The sequence below is a fragment of the Anas platyrhynchos genome, chromosome 2, assembly GCF_047663525.1.
Source record: "Anas platyrhynchos isolate ZD024472 breed Pekin duck chromosome 2, IASCAAS_PekinDuck_T2T, whole genome shotgun sequence".
In the NCBI taxonomy this organism is placed as follows: Eukaryota; Metazoa; Chordata; class Aves; order Anseriformes; family Anatidae; genus Anas; species Anas platyrhynchos.
Genome location: NC_092588.1, coordinates 25656058 through 25679944, shown reverse-complemented (window position 1 = coordinate 25679944; position 23887 = coordinate 25656058). Strand labels below are relative to the sequence as shown.

The 23887-nt window shown below is 36.4% G+C and overlaps 1 protein-coding gene across 4 annotated transcripts in view; it reads left to right on the top strand.

Moving 5' to 3' along the window:
• Positions 1-760: 760 nt before the first annotated feature.
• Positions 761-23887, top strand: part of SLC26A7 (solute carrier family 26 member 7) — a 74933-nt gene continuing 51806 nt past the window's right edge. The window contains exons 1-3 of one of the 4 annotated variants that reach the window (XM_072034467.1): positions 761-783; positions 10298-10590; positions 22501-22611. In XM_072034467.1, the coding sequence (XP_071890568.1) occupies positions 10401-10590; positions 22501-22611 (301 nt within the window). In that variant the 5' untranslated portion in view covers positions 761-783; positions 10298-10400. Of the gene's footprint in view, positions 784-2258; positions 2403-10297; positions 10591-22500; positions 22612-23887 lie in introns of those variants that run through there. The other 3 variants (XM_072034464.1, XM_072034465.1, XM_072034466.1) reach the window with 3 other exon arrangements.

Below are 23887 nucleotides of genomic sequence, written 5' to 3'. Positions count from 1 at the left end.
ACTATCCAGCCATATGCTCAAGTACATTTTTTTATTTAACAAAACACTCTACAGTCAATTGAGTAATCACTGGGGTCTGCAGAAACCTTTCCATAGCTGCTCTGAGAATTAGTTTAATCCCTTGGACAATCTTATTTATTTATTTATTTATTTATTAAATTCAGTGAGACATAGGTTTGTAGGATTACAGAAAATGAAGATGAAAAGATGATTATTATTTTTAAGAGTTTAATCTGAAATTTTTAATTCATATAAACTGAGAAACACACTCTTCCTGATTACTTTTAAAACTGTATTTGGAAAATCTGCATATAATCAATTGATATTTTTCTGTTTTGGCAATACATCTTGAAATACATGTTATGAGGAGATACTGAGGACACTCGGGCTGTTTAGTCTGGAGAAGAGAAGACTGAGAGGTGGCCTCTTTGCTCTCTGCAACTTCCTGAGGAGGCAAATTGGAGGGGGGGATGCCGGTTTCTGCTTGCTGGTAACTGGTAGTAGAACACGAGGGGACAACACAGAGCTGTGCCAGGGCAGGTGTCCTGGTTTTGTTAGGACAGAGTTAATTTTCTTCCTAGTAGCTGGTAGAATGCTATGTTTTGGCTTAGGATGAGAAGAGTGCTGATAACACGCCGATGTTTTAATTGTTGCAGAGCAGTGCTTATACCAAGCCAAGGACATCTCAGCTTCTTGTTCTGTCCTGCCAGCGGGCAGGCTGGGGGTGCAGCAGAAGCTGGGAGGGGACAGACCCAGGAGAGCTGACCCAAACTAGCCAAAGAGGTATTCCATACCATCTGATGTCATGCTAAACGATATATAGGGGTGGCTAGCTGGGGGAGGGGGGCCGGACTGCTCGGGGTTAGGCTGGGCATCAGTCAGCGGGTGGTGAGCAATTGCATTGTGCATCACTTGTTTGTACACATTATTAGTAGTAGTACTATTATCATCATTATTGTTATTATTATTATTGTTGATATTATTATTTACCTGTCTTAATAAATGGTCTTTATCTCAAGTCACGGGCTTCACTTTCCCATTTCTCTCCCCCATCCCAGAGAGGGAGGGGGGAGGGTGAGTGAATGGCTGTGTGGTGTTTAGCTGCCAGCCAGGTTAAACCACGACAGCAGCTTCAGACTGAACATTAGGAAAAATTTCTTTGCTGTGAGAGTGATCAAACACTGGAACAGGAACAGGCTTCCTAGTGAGATGGTTGCCCCACCTACCAGTGTTCAAGAGGCATTTGGATAATGCCCTTATTAATTTATTTTAACTTTTTATTAGTCCCAAAGAGATCAGACAGTTAGACTATCTATGATCTCTGAAGATCCTTTCCAACTGAATCATCCCATCCCATTCCATCCCACTCTTTAAACATACTTAGAAGAGAACAGGGTCTGGAAATGGTCTCAGCTGTCTGTGTTCCCTCACTATGACAAAGGACAGATGACAACATCATAAGAGTTGGGGGTGTCAGGGGCACTGATTGGTTGGAAAACCAACTGAAGTTCTGCAACCCTGTATAAGTATCTGTGGTGGGTTTCTCTTGCCCCTAGAAGCACATTTCAAACATCTTAAATTCATGATTTAATTAAAATATGCGCAATTCAGTCAGGTGATTATGAATTTACCTTTAGTTTTTGTGGACTGACGGTCTTATCTCCCTGCTCCCACAACCAGGTTTCAATGCTATACACCACAGCAATGCCAAGATGTAGTCGTAGTGATTTAAACAGTAGTTCACTGTTTTCATTATAGAATGATTCAGTCATTTCCAGGAAAGAAAGATATCTAGTTTTAAATTGTCTAATGTGAGCAACAGTAGATATTTAAGAAAGCAACATTTTCTACATAAATGCAGTCATAATAGAACAGAAGTATATACTAATAAACATGTGAAGCAGCAGTGCAAAGATAGAATACATTGCTCAAGATGATCTAGAACAGATTTTTCTGCTGCAAATATAGGCCAGTAACAACTGGAGCAAAAATGTCCAAATGATAGGGTCTAGGCAGTGGAAGTCTTGTCATATGTAGACTTTCTTACTCTTATATTCAGTTGTAGAAAAGATGTGCAGTTGCATAAAATGGTCAAGTAGCTGCATTTTGTTGGGTTCTCATCTCAATTATTCTGTATTTTAATGCAAATTAAAACTGGACAGTGCATTTGAGTGCATTTGGAATTGGGGAATATGCATCTGTGTAGTGGAAACTTTGAGTGAATTATATGGAGTTGTCTGGTGGTAGTCTTTGAGTAAGTCATGGCTTATTAAGGAGCTGGCATGCTGAGTCACCCTGTGCTGGGTGACTGCACCCAGACTGGGCTGGTTTTGTTCCTCACACTTGGGAAGAAAGTGCTGGAGAGGTAGCAGCACCATTCCTGGTTTCTGAGCAGTTGGCAAGTACACTGGGGGACTTAGTTTGACTTATTTCTAAACAACTAGCATTTGCAAATTTTTTATAAGCTATGGAGACATTATGGAGTAGTTTAAAATACTTCATATCAAGCCTGTGTGTCTAGATCACTCAGTCCCAGATACTTTTTATTGAAGCACATAAAAGACGCTTCAGCACAACAATTTGTTGAGTTTGCTGAAGTTAATAACCTTTTTAGTAGCAAATTATTTATAAAAATATTTTTCTTATTAATATATATATATATATGCCTGATTTATATTTGGTATCTGTAAAAGCTGATGTTACAATTCAGAGTATTATTAACACAGGTTTTGTCTTCTCTCTGCCTTCTTAGCCACTAGGATAGCTTTGTGTACAATACATTGGGTTTTCATACATATTTGCTGATATTTTTATAATGAATTTAACAAACAAGTTTTGAAAAGGAAAGCATTCAAGTCTTCTGGGGCTCATGCTTGAAAATTAACCTCTTTTTTTTGTTTGTTTGTTTAATTTATCATGGACTGTACATTCTTTTTGTGAAACATTTTTGCAAAGTATGCAGATTACAAGACATTAGTCTCATAAAGTACATTTTAAGACATTTGAAATTACAATGAGGAAACCAAGGATTATATGTATTTGTTAATATTTTTGACCACTTATTCAAGAATTGTTTTAGCTGTTTCTCAGCTTCAGGGAATTCATTTGGTTGCCACTTTGGAATTTCTCTGGCTTACTGTCTCTGAGGGCAGTAAAATGCTAGCTATTTAATTACTAAATTATAATTATTACCCTTTATAGGCTTTCCTTTTTGAGTGGCTATATTTTCTGTCACAAGCTGTAAAATATATTACCATTGTAATTCATATTATGGCAGCTTACAGATCTGGTTTAACATGGTGCTTGATAATTAAACCGTTTCTTCAGTTAAGTGATTAAGTATCCTTTTCACTTTGTTGAAATCAAACCAACGAATAAAATCTATGAACACTCTAAAGCTGCAGGTTTTTGTAACTAACACTTGCACTGAATCATACATCTCTGTAAAACATGTAGCAGCACAGTATGCAGTAAGAGTGGGAAGAAATTAGGTATTTAGAGGCTTTCACACAGAGAAAAATGAGTGAGATATTACCACGGGATGCAAAATAAGGGATTTCATCTGTTGAATTATCTGGAGGCAAGCTATTGCTGATTATTCATATAGCAGTATCTTATCTCTGTAACAGTGTCAGAACAGAAACTTATGTGAGAAAGAAGGCTACAGAAAGTGGGATAATATTTGATTTAGTAGTCTATCCCCCTGCCATAGATGATGTAACACTAGAGAGAGTGTGAAGAACTTTCTACATTGCTCACACTGTTGAATATAGTGTATGTTTGGGGGAAGAAATGGCAACTCATGGGATGCGACAGGAAAGTGATTCCTTCTGCACCATTTTTGAAGCAAAAGGCAGCAATATCACATTTCAACATTCTTTATCTTTTCCTTGAAATTCATTTGATTAATCTGTTATATGGCTCTGAAAATTATTCTTTTTCATCATCCTGATGGTGTTTAAGGTTTTCCTGTTTTTAGAATGCTCACAGACTCACAGTAGCTGTGGCACTGTGGATAGTGCTTTTCAGTCACACATTGCTACTATTCTAGGAACTGAAGTTCTATTTTCCTTCAATAAACATTGTGTGTCTGAAACTTGAAATCAATTTATGTTTTCTATTGATATAAAAAAACAATTACCATTTTCAATAGCTTCTTGTATGATCATTTTTCTAATAAGACTATTTTTTTTTATTTCACTTGAAAGTGGAGTAACTGAAGCAAGGGGCTCTCCTTTCTGAAGAAGAAATACCAGAAGGTGACAGAGCAAATAGAACCAGGCTGTTGTCAGAGTTGTATAACAGAAGGATAAGTGGCAATGGTCGCAAGTGGCAGCAAGGGAAATTCTGTTTGAAAACAGACACACAGGGAAAAACAGAATGCAGTAAGTAGTTAAGCACAGGAATTGTTTGTCCCCCAGCCTTGGAGGTTTTCAAAATGCTCCTGAACAAGGTCCTGAGCAACTTGAGCTGACTTTGCAGTTATTCCTTCTTTGAGGAACTGTTTGGATTAAATGGCCTTCTGAGGTTCTTCCAGACCTAAATTGTTCTATGATTCTAAGGATATTTGGAGATCAAATTCCTCAGGAATGCTTTTTTCACAATAGTTGTTCTCAAATGCTTTTCTGGTAAGACAAACTGTAGTTACTGAGCACCTAAATGAGAACATTTAATCAGGTAAAAAGTAACTTGATGTATACGAGTCATACGAGCCTTTGTGGGCTTGGGAACAGCATGCTGTATTTTTTGAATTTAGCTACATTTTAGATGGGGATTTTGTCTTCCCAGCACCATCAGTGTCTCAGTGTCCCACAGCTGTGGGTGGGCCAGGTCCTGGAGCCATAGTTCACGTTAGGTCTCAGACACAAGGATAGATATTTCTTCAAGAGATTTAAATGCTCAGCACCCAGCACCCACTAATCTTCAATGGAATAAGATTTGGAGTGACAAGAGGAGATCGTTCTCTGGAGGACAGGGCTAGAATTGGAACTGGTGTAAATGTTCCTCTCCTCACAGCTTGCAGAGTACAAGTCAGCCTATAAGGTCTTCAGTGAAAGGAGCAGACAGTAGTAACACAACAGGAGTGCAACTTAAGAACATGGGTGCAGTATTATATTTTCTTTCTGCTCGTGTTTGCATTTTTCATTTATTAATTAGCTGAGGGCAGACTGTGCCTGAGCACTGGGAGCACTTACAGTTCAGTACCTGCTAATCTAGCAGTCCGCCTTCAGTTTCAGACCAGCAAATACATTTGAAGTGTACTGAATACTGTACTGAATGTACTTTTATTGCTGCTACAGAGCTTTGATTTTTACCAGACAGTGTTATTAAGCTGTATACTTAATGTTATCCAGTTTGAAAACTGTCATGTAGAGTGGCAATCAGGTCTGGATAGTACTCTCAGACCCTGCGAACATCGAAGAAAAATCCCGAGTCAAGCCACTGGGTGACAGTGTTGCTTCACACAGCTGTGTATAGCACAGCCTAACCGGAGAGTTCTGAAAACCCCATTTGCAGACAAGATGCTAAAGCTGAACCCCAGCTTTTTGGGTCAGGATCTGACTACGGTGCTGCCTGGAGGTTCACCTTTACCTTGGCATATTTCTGGTCTCTCCTCGGCACAGGACTGCCAAGTGTTAGTGTCAAGCCACAGCAGCCCCTAAATATGCTATATGATGAAGAGAGGGATTTATTTTTTTGGCTTAATCTGTTTTGTGAAGGGTTAGGATCTTACCTTTTTTGCTCCATATAAATATTTAAGTATTTGATGTTTGAAATGAGCATTCTTAAACTTAGGTATAACTGAAAATAGATAAAGTCCATCTGGATTTGGAAGATATACTGGGAAGTTTTGGACTTTGTGAAAGTATATTTTGTGAAGTATATTTTGTTTCAATGCTAAAATTTTAGGGCGTGAAGTTCCTTAAATTTCAGTAGTAAATAATTAGCATACTTAAAGGGATACAGCTTCTGTGGCCCAGTTTAATTTTAATTTTAATTTTTATTTTTATCAAATTCTCAAAATTCAGGAATACATTTTGGAAAGGCATGGACTTTTGTCACTGTTTTTGTTTTGTTCAATTTTTCAGCACCCTCTTATCATGCCAGTAGCTTGTATAATATAATAGTAGTAGTTCAAGTTGTTTAAACTCCTACATACCACCCTTTATTTTAAATATGACTTCCATTCTAAATCTAGCTATGTTTTGTCAGGCATACTTGGAATTTTTCATATGATTTCTCTTGGAATTTTAGCTAGCTTTCCTAAAGAAATAAAGATTGTGTGGCTAAGGTTTTTGTCCATCTTTTATACTTGTCTTTCATATGATATCCTCTGAATCCATCAGCCATTTTTATTGGAATTTGGCAGAAAGATAGTAGTACCAAAACTAAGGTCATAGAAATCAGGGTAGAGGACAAGAATGAATGGAAATTTGTTTCAGAACTGAAAAAAAAAAAAAGTGAGGAGACCTCAATAGTTGTATGTTTTTTGATCACACCACGTACCTTCCCTTGCGCAGTGAGGGTAGGTGAGAGACCATGGGGCAGTGATTTAGATGAACAGAATGCTCTTAGGGAACAAATGGTGTAAATCAGCAGGAACACAGGTTCAGTTAGCCCAAAGTCCAACTGCTTTAATGTTGGCTGCTTGCAAATATTTAGTAATTGATCTGTCTTCTTGAGAAACCTTGCAAAAAGCAACTCACATTATAGCCATCCTGACATAAATGATAGTCTAAGGTAGAAATAACTTCATTTAACTTCTGTGAGGATATGTAAACATATTTATAGATCTTGAAGAAAGTTGGTTTATGTGATACAATTTTTGTGCAAATGTCCAATGATTGCCTGCAAAACTGCTTCCATATGAAGTGGGGATTAGGGCTTCTGTCTTAAAATTTACCAGGTTTTTTCTTTTTCAGGCTTAGGTGGAAATAAGGTGTAAACATTTTATTTTTTTTCACCCTTTGAGGCCAGAAAATCAAACCTCCTAACTCCATGTATCCACCATGTATGTAAATATCCAATGTATGCGAATATTAGAGGAACTGATGAAAATACAGCCTGTCCCCACATAAATTAACGCATTTATCTATGACCTATTTTAAAACAAGTGTGAATAGCCCTCCAGATTTGATGTATAGTACAAAAATTCTTTCTTTTTGCATAGTTTTATATACTGAATTTTGACTTATGTAGTTCTCTTTTTAGCATTGCACATATGTCCACTGTGTATTTTCCAGAAAAACAAGTACTTAGTCACTTGAAAATAGGTATTTCTTATGTAAGACCATCAAAAAAGCTAATTGTAAACAAACTTTACAAATATGTGTGTGTACACACTGACTTAAATGCATAAAACCAAAGGTTTCTCATAGTTGTCATTGACTATTTCAGAAAACTGAGTTTTATGCACCTGTTTCAGGAAAGGAGAGGCTTTCAGAACCTTGGTAGCTCATAGACATTGTAATACAGTTTGTAGTATGACAAGTCTCTGTAGTTTGTTCTAACATCGTGTGTCTGGTATGGTATGTCTTTCAATTAAGATATTTATTTGTTTTACAAAGAAACAAAAGAATTTGCTAATGTTTCTTTGAGGTTGCACTACTGTGTAGTGAAAGGTTTACGTCTGCTTTCCCTTTAAAAAAAAAAGAAATAATTTCTTTGTCTGGGGCGTTGTAAACGTTATATTGCTTTGTGTCACTGCTGTGAGCACTTTATTAATTTCCAAGTTACAACGAGGAACAATGTTTTTCATGACTGCTGACGATGTTGATCAAGTCCAGATCTAATGATAATTCAATGTCTTTTTCTCATCAAAGCAATTGTTGGAGTAAAATAAAATTTCCACACAAATACCACATCAGCATGGACATCCTAAAGACTCTGCATGTGCAGTTCTGTCTGTGTAAAACTAGCAGTGCGTATTTTCAAGTCTTAGCTGTAAGATGCTTGCAGTCATTCATGCACACACCCATAGAGAAAAAACATCCATTGTTACTGGTGATGGACAGAAGTCTGTTGATACAGCTAATCCTAGGAGTTCAGATACTAATCTCGGCTTGACGAAACTTTCCAAATTTACTGACACTGCAAATACTAGGTGGGAAAATCTCAATTACAGACTTTCTCAAACAGCTTCAGCATTTTGATGTGAGAAGCCTGAAGAATGGCAAATATATTCTTGTGTGTTTAGTGATGAGTCCTTGGTACCATCATACTTTTTCTGACAGTTTCAGAATACTCATTCATATCTTCTAGTGAACCATGTATCTTATTACATTAGGATTAGTCTGTTTTACATCAGTACCCATATTTTTGTACATACATATCTAAGTGTAGAAATGTATTTAGATGTATTTTTTGTTCAGTAAATGCTGTTACAGTTAGAGGTACTGAATGTTTATTTAAAAATAAGCAGCTCATGACAGGTAACTCACTTTCACTAGAAGGATTCCTGTCCACTGCTGATCATTTGAAAATAGGCAAAAGTCTGTGTTGTGAAACACTTGGCAGTTATAAAAGCCTCATTTTTGAACTCTGTGAACTGCACTTTTAAGCTATAACAAGGCCAAAAAAAAAAAAAAAGTCAATATCTTGAGGTTTGTTACAATGAACGGAAATAAAACAAAACTGTCTTGGGTGTTTGTTCTGCTCTTTAAAAGATGTACATGTTTAATGGATAGGCAGGGCAAAGAGTAAGTGCACTGGTGTCCTACTTGGGAACTGTAGTAGAAGACATTTTTTGTGCCATTATTTATTTATTTATTTTCATTTTTCTCTTTCCACTTTTGACTGGACATCACCTGAATGACATAGTAGAATGGTCAGTGGTGCATTTGCCCTTTTGCTTCTTCGCTCACCCCCCCCCCTTTTTTTTGAATAAAGTGTTGTGTTTTTTTTTTTTTTTATTATTTATTATTATTTTATTTTATATTTTTATTAGTTTAGTTTAATTTCTTTTCCAAATTCATCAACTTAATTTTTAAGGTTGTACACCCAGAAGCCACAATGTTTTGTCAGTAACATTGTGATCATTAGATGTGACTAGATGTGGCAATGTGATTTAGAAGAAAATTTCATATCACAAAAAATTAGCTAATCAAATGAAACTTTTATGTGTTAGAAAAAAAACAGACATTAAATGTGGTATGAACTGATATGACATGGGAGATGTGATAAAATTCAGAACAAGAAAAATCAAAGTTGAACACAGGAACAAAAATGTAATATACATTGTAAAAAACATTTATAACTATGAAAACCTTCAAAGCCATAATATTTAGTAGATGACCAAGGTCATATTTAGCACTGATTAACTCTGAATTGTTAGAAACCCAATCAGATATTTGCAAAACTGGAGCATTGTTTCAGAACCACCAAAGCCAGGAGTTAAAAAATTGAGTCAAGTTTCAGACTATCAGGAAGTTGAGTTAGTGGATTAAAAATGAAATTTAATTATTTTTATTTGCCATTTAAAATTAATTCTAACCTTTTCAGGGGCTATGAAATAGCTTTTATTTGAGATGAGAATTGAGATCTCCTTTAAAATGGATAGCTCAGCGCTGCTGGTGATTTGAGCAGAATATCAAAACCATGGTACCGTGCTGAATGGATGGTGCTTTAGCTTTGTTCATCTTAAGCTAAACAATAAAACATAAAATAATGTATAGGAGCAAACCTGAAATATTTAAATATATATTTTTTATTTTTGTTGCCAGTTGCATAACAACGACAGGGAGGGCACTTTTGCAAAGATGATGGATCTTGCATTTTAATCTAATTATTTTTTCTGCCATCCAGAGGAACGAAACCCTTACTGCCACCGTGTCCTTGCACCATATGGGACAAGGCATATAAACTTGACATTTACACCTCCCCCGTACGCTTATCACTTTGGATCTGCACACTGCCTACCACGAACGAGGGGTGCGAGGGGTGCTACCGCAGGACCAGCACCCCGAGGGCAGAGCGGCCACCGTGGACGCGGGGGAGCCCCAGAGGACCCCCGGGGTGAAGCTGGAGGGGAGCCGGTGCCGGTGGGGGTCCCGCCGTGCTAAAGCTGGAGCGAGGCCAAAGGCACAGGGGATATAAGGCTGCCCAGGATATAAAGCGGGAGGCGACGGGCAGGGATCCCAAACTAAGGGGAGGCGAGCCTTAGTAGTCGGGATCTCTGCGTTTCACGTTTAGATGATTAAAAGTGCTTAATAAGTACTTTTATCCCGCGTGGTTGGAGAACGGCTGAAGAAACAACTTTACGTGCCCTTGTTCTTTTATTTATTTTTTTTTCCTGTAGCCTTGGAACTGCAAAACCTCAGAAGCCACCTGGAGAGCGCCCCGGCGCGGGGTGGCGCCGAGCCGTGCGTCCCGCTGGAGGGGAGCCTCGGTCGGGGCTGGCAATGCCGAGGGGAAAAAGGAGCCGGAGTACGGGCTGGAGGAAGGTCCGGGCTCTTCGCCTGGAGGACATCAGGCACTGGTGGATGAGGCGGCTGCCCGTTTTGGAGTGGGTGCCCGCCTATGCCTGGAAGGAGAATTTGGTTCCCGACGCGGTTTCTGGGATGATGCTAGCCATTCAACAGGTGACACAAGGTACAGTTAGCACAGCTGAGAGTCATATTTGGAACTGGGGTCCTGCTGAACTTCGTTGGTCTTCTTTTATCCCCCTATTATCCTAAAACTTTCTTTAAGACAAACACATGGTTACCTTTTCAATGTTGATTTAATCTAAACAAAAATATGAGTTTACAGTGTTAACTCTTACGTGTATGTAATCGAAGTAAAAATGTGGATGGAAATACCTCGTGTTATTTTAACTGATTGCTCTGAACTGAAAGTTTGCTATCCCATCCCTCTGATAGGTTTTCAGACTTAATATTGGAGGTAGGAGACCAGTAACTGTTCACACAGCATATGGTTATATCTGATGTTTTAATCAGTTAAATGACCACATTTCCCTATTTTACATGAAAAACAAAATATATCTACATGATAATTGCACTGTAATGTGTCTATTTTATAATTGAATTTAAAGAAACTCCATTCTGGAGTAAGCATTGACATTCCACTATTACCTGTGTAAACCCAGTGTGCAGCAGTAAAAGTTAACAACGTTTTGTAGTTAAGAGGTGCTTCTCCCAGAAACATTACCCATGGAGAGGGTCTGTGTGCATACGCAGCTTGCATATTTCAGTTCCTATGTCGATTTAAAACTGTATTATAGTACCTAACACACCTCTTGTCAAGCAGCGATACGAAGTAGGGGTGGAGCTAGACTCCATTTAGCAGCTTAAAAATAAAGAAAAAAACAATTAAAAAAAGAAAAAAGAAAAAAAAACTCTCAGAAAGAAAACCCTGTGGAATGACCTGCAGAAACCAAAAGTCCCAATAATGCAAGTTTGCTAAGTGTTTGCTACTGGGAAATAAAAGCTTTCATCCATTTTTGATATGTCTTTGATAGTGTCACCTTCTTTAGGCAATATTTTATATGTGTCTGAGGCAAATCCCAGCTGCTTGTCTGCTTCAGATGGATTTCAGCTCCTTGACTTATATAAACTATATATGCTATTTCTTAACAATTTCCCATATTAACTATGCTTAACTATCATCCACATTGTTAAATTATAAGCACTACTTTAATTGAGTTACACTGGAGCTGGAAACAACCGGTTTGTATAAGTATTTGTGCTTTTAAGGTAATTAGGAACATCTGCATTGGCATGACTGAACTTTAAGAACCTTAATACCATAATACTGTAAAGTTTCTAATTTCACTGGTATGTACATATACAACAATTGTAATTAAAATGCTGTTAATAACAGCATGGTGAAATTCATAAAAATATTAACAGCAGTTCTACTTTGCTCATGGCTTCAGACAGAAATTTCTTGTTTGAGTCTTGTACCAAGAAGTTAATTAATATGAGAGATTAATTTAAGATTATCCAGTAAAGATAGAAAACGGAAAAATCAAACACTGGTATGAAAAAGTTAGCATGCCTGGTAATTGTCATGCAGAGCACAGTGTCACTGGGTGTCACAGCAACATATTTAAGTAAATTCATGTATACAGAAATATACTTCAGTTATGGAAAAATCTGAAGTTATGGAAATCTTTCAGTTATGGAAAAATCTGAATCTGAAAGCATACACAACAGCTTTCTGAGTGATAAGAGCTGCATGCTTCAGGGCAGAGAGCAGTCCAGTAGTTTGAGAATAAAGAAAAACCTTCCCTCAGAGCTGTTTTTCACAATTTCCTACTGTGGGATATCTTACTCATCTGGTATTGGCCATATTCAGAATATTCAAGATGGCAGGTGCTCTGATCTGATGTAAAGTGTCTGCGTTTCAACTTAAAAAATTAGAAGAGAGAACTGTCTTTTCTTTGTAAAGGAAGGGAAAGAAGGAAGTCACTACCCTTAGTGGGTCATGGCATCATACTGAATGCAGCAAAGGTTACTTTTAAAATTGTTCCCTGTAGACTTTTTTAGAAATTGCTTCTGCATAATTCTTATGCAAGAGCAGTTTTTGGAGTTTACCTTGTGTAAGGGAGAAATATAGAAGGCTAAATTAATGATAGTATTAATGATCAATGCATGCAGATAATGTTTGCTCCCCAAAAGTTTTTTTTTTTTACAGGGTTATTGAATACTTTAGAATATCTGTTCTTATGCTATCTTTTGTTTTGGACAGAATTTTAAAGAACTACTTCCACTTATCTTGTGATTTTCAGTGTAGAAGTGATTGCTATCTAAATGTGACTTATGCCTTTAAACTCTGTAAGGTACCTTCAAGTCAGGTACTCAAAAATTAAATTACGAGTTAAAAATTAAATCAGAAGTTCATATATCACTTAATTTAGGATTAAAATGAATTCCACCATGAAATAAATAAGTAGAAGGTAAGTCCTGTGGGACAGAGTCTAGGAATGTTGCACAAGAAAGGCCTGATACCCGAATATTCAATTGCCTTTACTTCCATGTGCAGTGTGGAAGAAATAGACCTTTAGAAGGCTTCCAAGGTGTTATGTTTACTCTCTCATATTATCCAACTATGACATAATCATTATCAAAGGATCCATAATGTAATAATCTCTGTAGAAAGTGAACCTTCTGAAGATGCCCTTCAAATTCAAACTGAAGGTTGTTTAAAACATGTTTAATTTGTGTTTGTCCATGTGTAGGGAATTCATTGATCATCCAGTGTAACTAGTGGATCCAGTACTGAGGTAGGGGAGACTGGACAGGTTAGGGTAGGGAGATGGGAAGGAGAGTCATGGGATTACTGTGATGTGCTATTTGGCATCTGCGAAGAAGGCATCTGCAACACCAAATCTTTGCTGAAACCAAGCAGTACTTCTCCACATGCTGCTATAGTTGTTTTACTGTCTACTACAAATGCAAGTTAATCTTAATTCACAAGTCTCAGAATTCAGTACTGAATTCTTCTGTCCTGTTTACCCATCGAAACAATACCTGTACAGTCCCTGTCTATGTCCTCTAGTTTTAGTGTTTTAGCTAATTCAACAGAAGATGGTGGAAAGAGGTGTCCAATGTAATTATGTTTGTACAAATTGTATGAAAACGGCCATTGAAAACAGATCCTACAAGTTCTAAAAAGTGGTAATAGAAACTTGTTAGACATCAGTTAATGTGTAGCCAAAAAAAAAAAAAAAAAAAAGCCTTTTAATGCCCTCATTGCTGGAAAGATTCAGTTGGAACTTGCACTGTAGGACTGCAAAGGCAGTCAACCTTTAATCTAAACAGACAAAATAAACCAAGCTTCATTAGTTCAAGCACACAAAACTATAATTGTTTAATAATGTCATTCTCAACATCTCATTTTTCAAACATAGAATCATTATTCTTACTCTGATACCTAAGGCTGAAAAATAATCTTAGAATCTTAAATGAACTTGGTTATCCAGCATAGACCAGAGAAACAAGTCTCTAAATTAGCAATTGAATCCTTTATTTGCTTCTCAGACTAGTACTTCATTCCCTCTTAAAACTCATTAATACCCCATCAACAGGAAGATGATTTTAAAATACGAAGACTTTTCTTTCTGTTTTGTTCTTTGTTCCTTACCCATACACACAAATTCAATTACTGTCTCCGTGTAGATGATTTGCGAGTCCCTAATAAGATTTTTCTCTCCAAATTAAACTTGCGTAAATAAAATAAACATTCCACAGTGTAGGTATCTACTTGTCAAGGAGCTGCTCTTGCATTCCTCACAGTCAATGGAAATCTAGTTGGTAAGAGTTAGTGAAATTTATGGTGTTTGATGTTGTAGGAGGTAGTGAGTGATTACATCATTTTTGTTTGCTTGTTTTTCTCTTTCCTTCACTTACTAAACTGTCTGTATCTTAACCCACAAGTTTTCTCACTTTTGCTTTTCTGATTTTCTCCCCCATCCTTTGGAGGGACCAAGCAAGTGGCTTGGGGGTGCTTAGCTTGACCTTGTCAAGGCTGGTTGATTGTACCAGTAAGATTTCCACCAAAAGTAATAGGAGACTGGCTCAGGGGTAGCCACTGAGGATATAGACATGAAAATTTAGGCAAGGTATTTCCCAGCCATTATAACTGTGGCATTGTGGGTAATAAACCGTTCATGTTTAAAATAGTTAATAAGGCAGATTGTACTCTTTTCTTTACTGTATCTCATCCATTAACCTGTCACAGTAATGCCAAATTTCTGTTTGTGGCTTTTCCATATGACCTTGACTTCATCTATGTAGGCAAGAAGCATACTTTGATCAAATTGTGTCTGAATTTTTCTGAGTTTTCTTGCATGATAACATTAAGATGCATTATGATGTATTCTTTCCATGCAGCTAAATCTCATAAACCTGTCAAACTGATTTTCTGTAGCCTCCTGAACATGTGCTATAACCCATTCATATCTGTTCTGAATGCAGCTGCTTAGCTCATTTTCAGTCTGTGGTAACTTTTTATTGCACTAAACAAGTTATTCATCTTTACTTTCAAGGCCTTTCATAGGTGATCTTCCCTGGCATTATTTATTCATTACCAAGCTGCTGATACATCTCTGATTAATCCATTTTGCTAGCCTTCTTCATCCAATGTAATCTTTTCAAACAAATACCTTTTGTGCCCTCTCTTGGGATAGAAAGTATACAATACATACTGCCTGATATATTGCATGCTCATCTCAGTTTTTGCTTCTCTTTTTGATTTTGTATAGAATCTCTCTCTCTCTCTCTCTCTCTCCCCCCCTCTTTTTTTTTTTTTTTTTCCTGCTTTCCTCTCAGAACTATGTGTACTGTCCACATAGTACACGGCCTCTAGAAGCCATGTAGTAAATGCATTAGTAAGTTTCTCTGACTGTTATGGTCTGCAAAAATGTAAATCTGAGTTTGTCTGAAAAAGGCTATGCAAATTTACCCTCTGTTATGCAGCTGAGTTCATAGCTGCAGAAATTATCCTTAATTATCTCCCATAATCTGTTTGAATACATATATTAGTGTGCATAACTTATTTAGATATGTCAGTTCTCTGTATAGTTAGGGGACGCAGATGTATCCAAAGTGTAAATCAGGGTACTTTGGTTAGGACATTACATAATGTGCAAGACAAGTTCTCTGATCAACAACTGAAGTTGTCTTACTCTTTCTGGAGGTAAATTCCTAATATAGGTACCTAATTTTATACAATATGAACCCTTCCCCCAAAACTTCTTCCAAGATCTTGATCTAGGTTAAGATAATTATTATCTTCATCTACAAGCTATTAATGACCAGAGAGAATTCTGCTTTGGCAAATATATGACTTAATTTATGTTTTGTGATTCACTGGGTGATGATAATACTTGCACTTTTCACTTTTCATTGTAGGATCTTGGAGATCTTTACACTGTCTAGTAATAGCATTTAGAGTAAAAAAAAAAAAAAAAAAGAGTTGCAGCACATGAACAAATAAGCATAAAATAACATGAATACATTGAGACTTAAAATCTAAAAACGAACAATTAAAATATAAGGATAAGGAGATATATCTCCTTATCACATAACTCATATATGCATTAAATTAAATTTGCCTGTTGTAAAAGGGATCAGAACACAGTGCACAAAGGGATCCTTCACAAGTTTGTTTCCCTACAATATCTGTTGCTGCTACAAAAACTGAAGTTTTAAACTGAAGTATATCCATTAATAAATGAAGATAAGTGTTTATCTTAAAAACAAACAAACAAAAAGCACACAAAAATCTTCCACAAACCCTCACTGTATTTCTGATTCCATCTTTACATTGTTAAGTTCCTGATATTTGGCTGGATTCATAAGCATTTTGCTATTTGTTCTGAAACAAAGGTGTGACCATGTGCTATACTGCATATACTCAAAGGGTACCCATATGGAAGCATGTGGATACAAGACTTGGACTTTCATGTTTATTGGATTTGAGGTTACAGCAGTGTTCTGCTTTTATTTATTTTTTTTAAAGTATAATTTTTGTAGTCAGTGAGCACATGCATATACTTCATATAGAATTTATACGTAGTGTTATACATTAGCTGGCTTTCCTATGAGCTATCATGAGAAAGAAATGCTTTGGCTCAAATAGCTTTTGGTGTATTGTTTTTTTGGAGGGGTGGAGGGCCCTTGAGGCGTATTTCCTCCAAAAGTGAAATATGTAGATGGCATCTGATGAAATTAGGATTGTTATTCCTGCCAACTTCTTTTTTTCATTCTGCTAGCCCAATAATAACTCACCAAGGCTTGGTGTGTTTTGTATGTTTTAATTAAAGTTAATTTAATCTTGAGCTGGATTTATTGCTGAACAACTAATTCCTTAACACTAGCTGGAGACCTTGCTGTTAAAAAAAAATGGACTATACTGCCTTCATGCATTCCAGAACTGGTGCCCAGTGTTTTGGAAGGCACGATGCCAAATATATGTATATATATATATTTATATATATATATTTAGCTTTTCATGGAGGAACCTCAGCTGTCTTCTCAACTGTGATAGTTGCTGTTTCTTTTTGTTTGTTTGCTTCTTTTTTTTTCTTCCTCTTTTTTTTTTTTTTTTTTTCTTTTCAAGCTCTGACCATAAATGCAGACATAAATATACTCTGAGCAGACTAACTAGAGCTAATAATTTTATTAAGGAGTAGATCTGTCTTGTAAATATACATCTGGCATACAAATAGCATATGTAGATGAAATTGAATAAGCACATTTGAAAAGAGAGCCAAAAAATTTCCTAGAGAATGCATTGGAGAATCTGTGCAGTTCATAAATGATTTGTGGAAGAAAGTCTCCAGCTGAACTCTGGTATAGTTCTCCCTTACAAAGAATAATGATGTAAGCTGATAATGAAATGTAGCATATTAGTAAGTAAATGCAGGGCAATATTTCATATTTATACAACTTTCCAGCAGACGAGTAAGGCATTGGTGCTGCTGTGAATGCACGATTTTCATTCCTAATGTCTGTTAAGATTCTTTCAAGTTGCACATGTGCTAATGCAGACCTATCTGACAGACTACTAGAAATGTGAATTCAGCTTCTCAGACCTCTGAATCCTCTGGAGCCAGAGTACAGGTATACGCGTTAGTATGACTAGACAAGCTGTGCAATGTCCCATCCCTGCGCCTGGGACATACCTGAGCACCATGGACAGAGACTGACAAACCCAGGGAGTGTTGACTCCCTGAAGAAAAAAATGACTTCAACTATGAACTTCTAGGTCAGATAGATCAAGAAGACTGTTAGTGCTAAGATCCTTGACCATCATTTTGTCAAAATAGATGGTTTTCTTCATAGGTCTCATGAAGTTGGGTTCATCTTGGGTTAAGGCCTTTTATCAGTCAACAACTGGTCTTTATTTCTCTACAGTGTTGATGCTACTTAAGACGCTACCTCATAGTTTAGTTCTCTGGTTATTCTTACTGAGGTGTAGAGGAGTTCTCCTGTAATCCCTTTTCAAAATACTTATTTCATTTTATTTTGGAGATGGCCAGGTTCTTCACGTGTTATGGCTGACCAGTGTATTATAGTAATTGGTCTAAATCTTTAATCTCTGTTTGTTTGTCAATAATACTTTTTTTTTTCTTTCTTTCCTGGATTTTCATGAAAATAAAAGAAAATGCTAGATTTTTTTCTATCTGTTTTTGGGTATAAGTATGTAAAATTTTATGTACAGAAAGGTCAAGATATCTTGATTAGAGAATTCGTAAATGAGTCACACAGTCCACTTGTTTCTACTACTGAAATACTTGATTATCCTTTCTTTTGAACGTAAAAGATACAACTGTCAGTATCTGGAAATCTGCAAAGTGGAGAAGTAGAACAGTGTTTTCCCAAAAATATTTTTGACGTAATTCTCAGATGGCACATGGGGGAAAGATGCAGTTCAGATACTGTATGACTAATACAGTTGAGATACTCCAGTCTCTCTCTGTGGTTCACAGAGTCTCTCTGTGGTCTCTTCAGTCCACTCTGTGGACTGAAGGTGACAGTTGCTTGGGAAGGTGCTGCGCTGAAGCATCCCTGAAAAAGGAGAGAATGGTTGCTAACACTTGTGTGGACTCTGAAAGATTTATGGTAAATTTTGCAGAATCTATCCTCCCATTTTGCTGTGAAATTCTCCATTTTCCTTAGGCTCTGAATGGCAGATTGAGAAATGCTCTTTGTACCTTCTCTTCAAATAAGTTAGGCAGAAGGTAAAATCCATGTGTGTAGCCCCAGCAAATTATGCCATTAGGAAACAGGGATCTTGCAAGCATGAGCTGTATGTGTGCACCATCAAAGAACTGATACCAAGCTTTCCAATTTTTGAAGGAAAATTATATTATTTACAAAGGATCAATTTTTGTGTTAATAGCTCTTAACAAGCCAGTGCCAAATAATCTTCCAGGGATGTAGATTTGTGTTAAGAAATTGTTATGAAATATACATATTTTTTGTTAACTCAGTAAAAATTGTTAGCCTGGAGTTAGAAATTAAAGCCTTAGATATGAATCATTGGCTGTTTAATTTGTTGGTTTTCCAAGAGGGATTGATAGGAGACTCATTAAATGTGTTAATTCTACATTTCAGGACATCTAGAGGAAATGCTTTTCTTATTACATAATTCAGCATTGTGAAGGAGAGAAATTGACTTTTTCTGAAGCATCAGAGATTTTTCATGACTACAGATAGTGTTTTGAGATGGATAAGATGTATTAGTGTTGTTTGGGGTTCCGTAAACTTGATGTTTGGCTATCTTAATATAGTCTCCTTCAAGAAAAGAAAAGTTACAATAATAATTTTTACTTATATAGTAATATATGCTACAGTATGTAGCAAATGTATAGTTTTTCACAGTAAATAGTAAATGAAGAAAATTTTGAAACTCTTCAGATTAATTGTAGACTTGCTATTTTTTCTGCTTCTGGTTTGCATACCACATTTCTAAAAGAAATGGTATAGATATCCTCTGAACATACATATGTGTCACCAGCTTTTTTCCAAATGCAGAGAATTGTTAATTACTTCATCATACCATGATGATTCATAGTTCTTTTTATGGAAAATATTTTTTTATTGCTGTGACCGTGGTTTTGGCTCTAGCCTAATTAGGAGAAACTATCAAATTAGCAAACTGACAGACCTTTATCCTGTGGTAGGCCTTATTTCTATTTGTATCAAGCTTGTTATTTGATAGTTATCTGCATTTGACAGCTACCAAGAGTGGTGCCACATCTCTTGCTTTTCAGTGTGGCAAGCTGTGATTGTTATGCATCTGGTGCTAGCCAAAGAGCGTGGTTTTCAATGAAACTGTGTTGCACAATGTTATCTTATGATAAGGAGTTAGTTAAAGCAAAGAACCACAATATTAATGTACTGTATTTGAACTTATTGTTGTTTGCATTTCTTTCCATGGAATTTATATTCTTATATGAGAACCTTAATGTCACTGCCATTGAGGCTTCTCCACATTACCACTGAAGATTACATGGGATCCTTGTTTTATGATATATTTCTTCTGAGTATTATTACTGTTTGGAATGAAAAAAATTAAAATAATGTTTCTTGTCTTTTGACTAGTTCTTGAGCATATGGAATGCATTGTAGCGAAGTTTAATATGAAAATTAATGAAGTGAGCTGAAATATACTACTGCGTATATCTTTAAAATGTATTTGAACTTTTAGAACATTATATGTCTTACCAGAAAGCCTGAAGTCTTTACTAATTCTGTTTTATAATGCCCCTCTGCTCTTACACACAATTGACACATTTCAGTAACAGGAACAAAAACCCAACAGAGTCAGGACTGGAAACAAAGACTGGTAATTTTAGCTCTGTCTTAACTGCCATGACCTCACCATGAAAAGAATGAGCCACCACTTCTAGAAACTTAATACAAGAAGACTGTGAAAGGTCCACAAGTGAAAAGACAAAAACAAGGGCCAGATTTATGTTCAGATTATCTGCCTATAGATGAGATGTATTTCTCAGCAGTAAGTCTGTGAGCAAAGCAAAATTCTGTCATGGATCCTGCGGGTTTGCTGGTCTGGGTAGCCCCTTTGACAGTTTTACAAAACTTGTCTGTAAGAGTTCAGGTTGTGCCTCTCAATTCTTCTATGCCCTGTTCAGAGAGCTGAAATGAGAAGTTGATGCAGTTTTTGTGTTGCTTCTTGTGCTCTACACACAGCTTGTACAGCTTATGCTGGATCAAATGCATTCTGGCCATAATTGTCAAAAGTTTCAATTGTCATAACATCCTAGGAAACATATAAAAATGTTAAGCACATGTAGAGAGGCCATAATTGGCTTTTACAGTCAGATGACAACAGAATACTTTGTGGTAGCTGAATCTTTGTTTTCCTTTTAAATACTGTGAGGAAGAACAATGTATGCTGTTCTTAATCCTGCATTAATTGGAAATATCAAATAGGAAAAAGCTAGTGGTCCCTCTTCTGGAAGAACTTTAGCTTAGCTTGTGGTATATTACTGTAACCTCTAGTTTTGTTTTGTACAACTTCTAAGGTAACCTCCTCTTGAACTGAATTATAAAGTTTCTTAGGGTGAAAACTTATTAAATATGAGCCATTTCCTTTTATGAGGAAAACTCTTCAGTTCCTTTTAGAAGGAAAGCTTCTAGGTCCAAAATTCTAACAATTAAATTCTAATGTTAGATATTATAAGACTTTAATCTGCTTTCTGCAAAAATGGACATTATTTTAAAACTTCTTTTTCAAAATTGTTCCTTTTTCCTAATGAAGAAGGAGTTTATGTGCTTCCCTTGTAATCACTGATGGAGACCAAACACTTAATGCAAGACAGAGAGCATATGAAAGAACTAACAACTCCTTTGATTCATAGATGTGAACCACCTCTCTGTCCCAGACTATGCACGGTCTCTCTCCCAGAACACACACACACATATCTATACGAAAGCTTAGACTGGATTCTCACATTGAAGGTGGACTTCAGAAAGGCACCTTGTGTGTTGCACAAGCCAGTCTTGTGTCCCTACTGCAAGATGTGGTATCCAACAAGATTTACAGAGGATCTCTGCCAAGCAATTTCACCTAATCTTAGTTTCTAGAAGGAAAAACAGTGAAATGACAGTATAGGCTGTTGCTCTGAAGCATAGTCTGAGGAGTCTCTCTGCTGCCTTGTAAGAAGCCAATGTAGACTTGTTTTCTGTCTTGGGTATCTGAAACTGAACAGCAACCACAGCTGCTGCTCTGCAGATATATCTCTGTTAAAAGAGGCTTATTGGGAGACTTTCTAAGAGAAAGATGGACATTGTCCTCTATAGCCAAGCAATGAAGGTAACTAGTAACCTGTAAAGTTAAATCCTAACCAATTCAGTTCATTTTCTATTTCAATATAAAAATCAAATATTTTCTGTGTTTCTGGACCCACAGCTTTACATGATGGGAAAAAAAAAGTTAATATCTGAAGGATTAAAAAAAAAACAGGCACCTGAAAACAATGAACTCTGGAATATTTTTTTGTTGTTAAAAAAAAAAAAAATTGAAGAAAGCAGACTGAAAGGGCTCCATCCAAACCAAAATTATAGGTTTTGAACTGCTTGTAAGAAATAACCATCTGACTGCCTGGAGCCCTGGCAGTTTCAAACCCTTGTTTGTTGGAATAGGGGGTGGAATGGTACTGCCTCCTCCTGTGAGAGTTTTCTATTAAAAGAGTTTGGAAACCTTATCGAGACAACCTGGAAAAACAGTAGCTGAGGCCATAAATCATATCCGTGACCTATTTGTTTCTGTTAGTGATGACGATGCAAAAGAAAGTGTGAAAACTTTGATGACAGACAATAGATGAAAAACCTTTCTCATTTCTTCCTGATCCTTGTTGTAAAGCTCTCTTTGCAACGGCTTATGGTCTAGATTTTTGTAAATGAAGGTGTTTCTTTTCCTGCTCTTAATAAAATCATAGACATTTCCTCATTTAAAAAAAAAAAAAGCAGAACAGTTTTTATTTTACCTTCATGCAAAGAAGTAATTTCATTTAACTCTCCATAGGGCTGGCCTTTGCTGTTCTATCTTCAGTCCATCCAGTTTTTGGTTTATACGGCTCTTTCTTCCCTGCCATTATTTATGCCATATTTGGAATGGGTCGTCATGTTGCGACAGGTAAGTGTCTATTTGCTAAAACATTTTCTGAAATAAGGAACTGACAATTGAAATAAAAGTGTGTCATGAGATCAATGGAAGGAAAATTATTTAAAGACTAAACAGAAATATATATATATTTCTTCTTTTTATGACTATTTCTTTTTTTCCAGTTTACACAATGTTGAATTACCCAGACACCAGGAGATCCACCTCTTCCTTAAATGAGGTTTCACCTAGTTCAACAGGGACAAGCATGAGGAAGTGGTAGCCCAGAAGTACCAGATTCCTGACATCAGCAGAGCTTCATATAAGTCTAGTCCTGAAAGTCCTAGTCCTGGACAAGCAGCGTGCACTCCATGTTGTATGGCATCCCGTATTGCTCCAACTAATGTATGCTTGTGGGACCAGTGACTGGATCTGAAATCATTAATAAAGCTCTTTTTTAAAACCCATTAGAAATATCTCTATCTGTATATCTCTATATACAATACAAGACAAAGTGCATCTGAATTATATCAGTGTCTTTAGGTTTTGCAACATGGACAAAGAAATAATTTGGTAAATTCTGTTTACCTTTTAGGGGAAAAGCCATCAATGTTAAATTTGGCTGACTAGTAATTCTTATGCCAGGCATTCTAATATTCAGTTAAATTATTTAAAATTTCTGAACAGCTAAACAATATTTTAGAGGAGGAGGAAAGCCAGAAGTTTGTTTTCCCTAAATGTGCAGAAAGTTTTTGAGCCTTCTGATGTCTGAGAAAGAGCTGTGGATGCCAATATCAACTTGAAGCTATAATGAATGTTGGAATGCACTCTGCTGATTTAAGAAATATTTTTTAAAGTGAAAATTTAGAATTTGGAAAATAATTTTGCTACTTGAGTAGAGATAGACTAGTATACTTTTTATACTAGTATACTAGTATACTTTTTTTTTTTAATATATTAAAACATGAATCTATAATGAAAAGTTGTTAAAAAACAATAATTTGGCAATGGATTGTCAGCTGTTTGTTATTGTGAAGTTATTAGGAAGATAAGAAAGTCTCATATGATCATATGTAGGAAAGTGGAAAAAACAGTATCTGGTTGACCTAAATTCTACTAATGAAAACAGATGAGGCAACAAGTAAGTGCAAGCAGATAAGGCTGATCTTTTATCCTTGGGACGGAATAGCATTCAAAAAGTGATTTGCTGAGAGTTCCTCAGTTCTATGGCTGAGAATTCCTGCACAATCCCTTTTGTGGAAACCTGGAAACCTGTTCAGATGTCTTCCAGACAAATTTATTATTATTA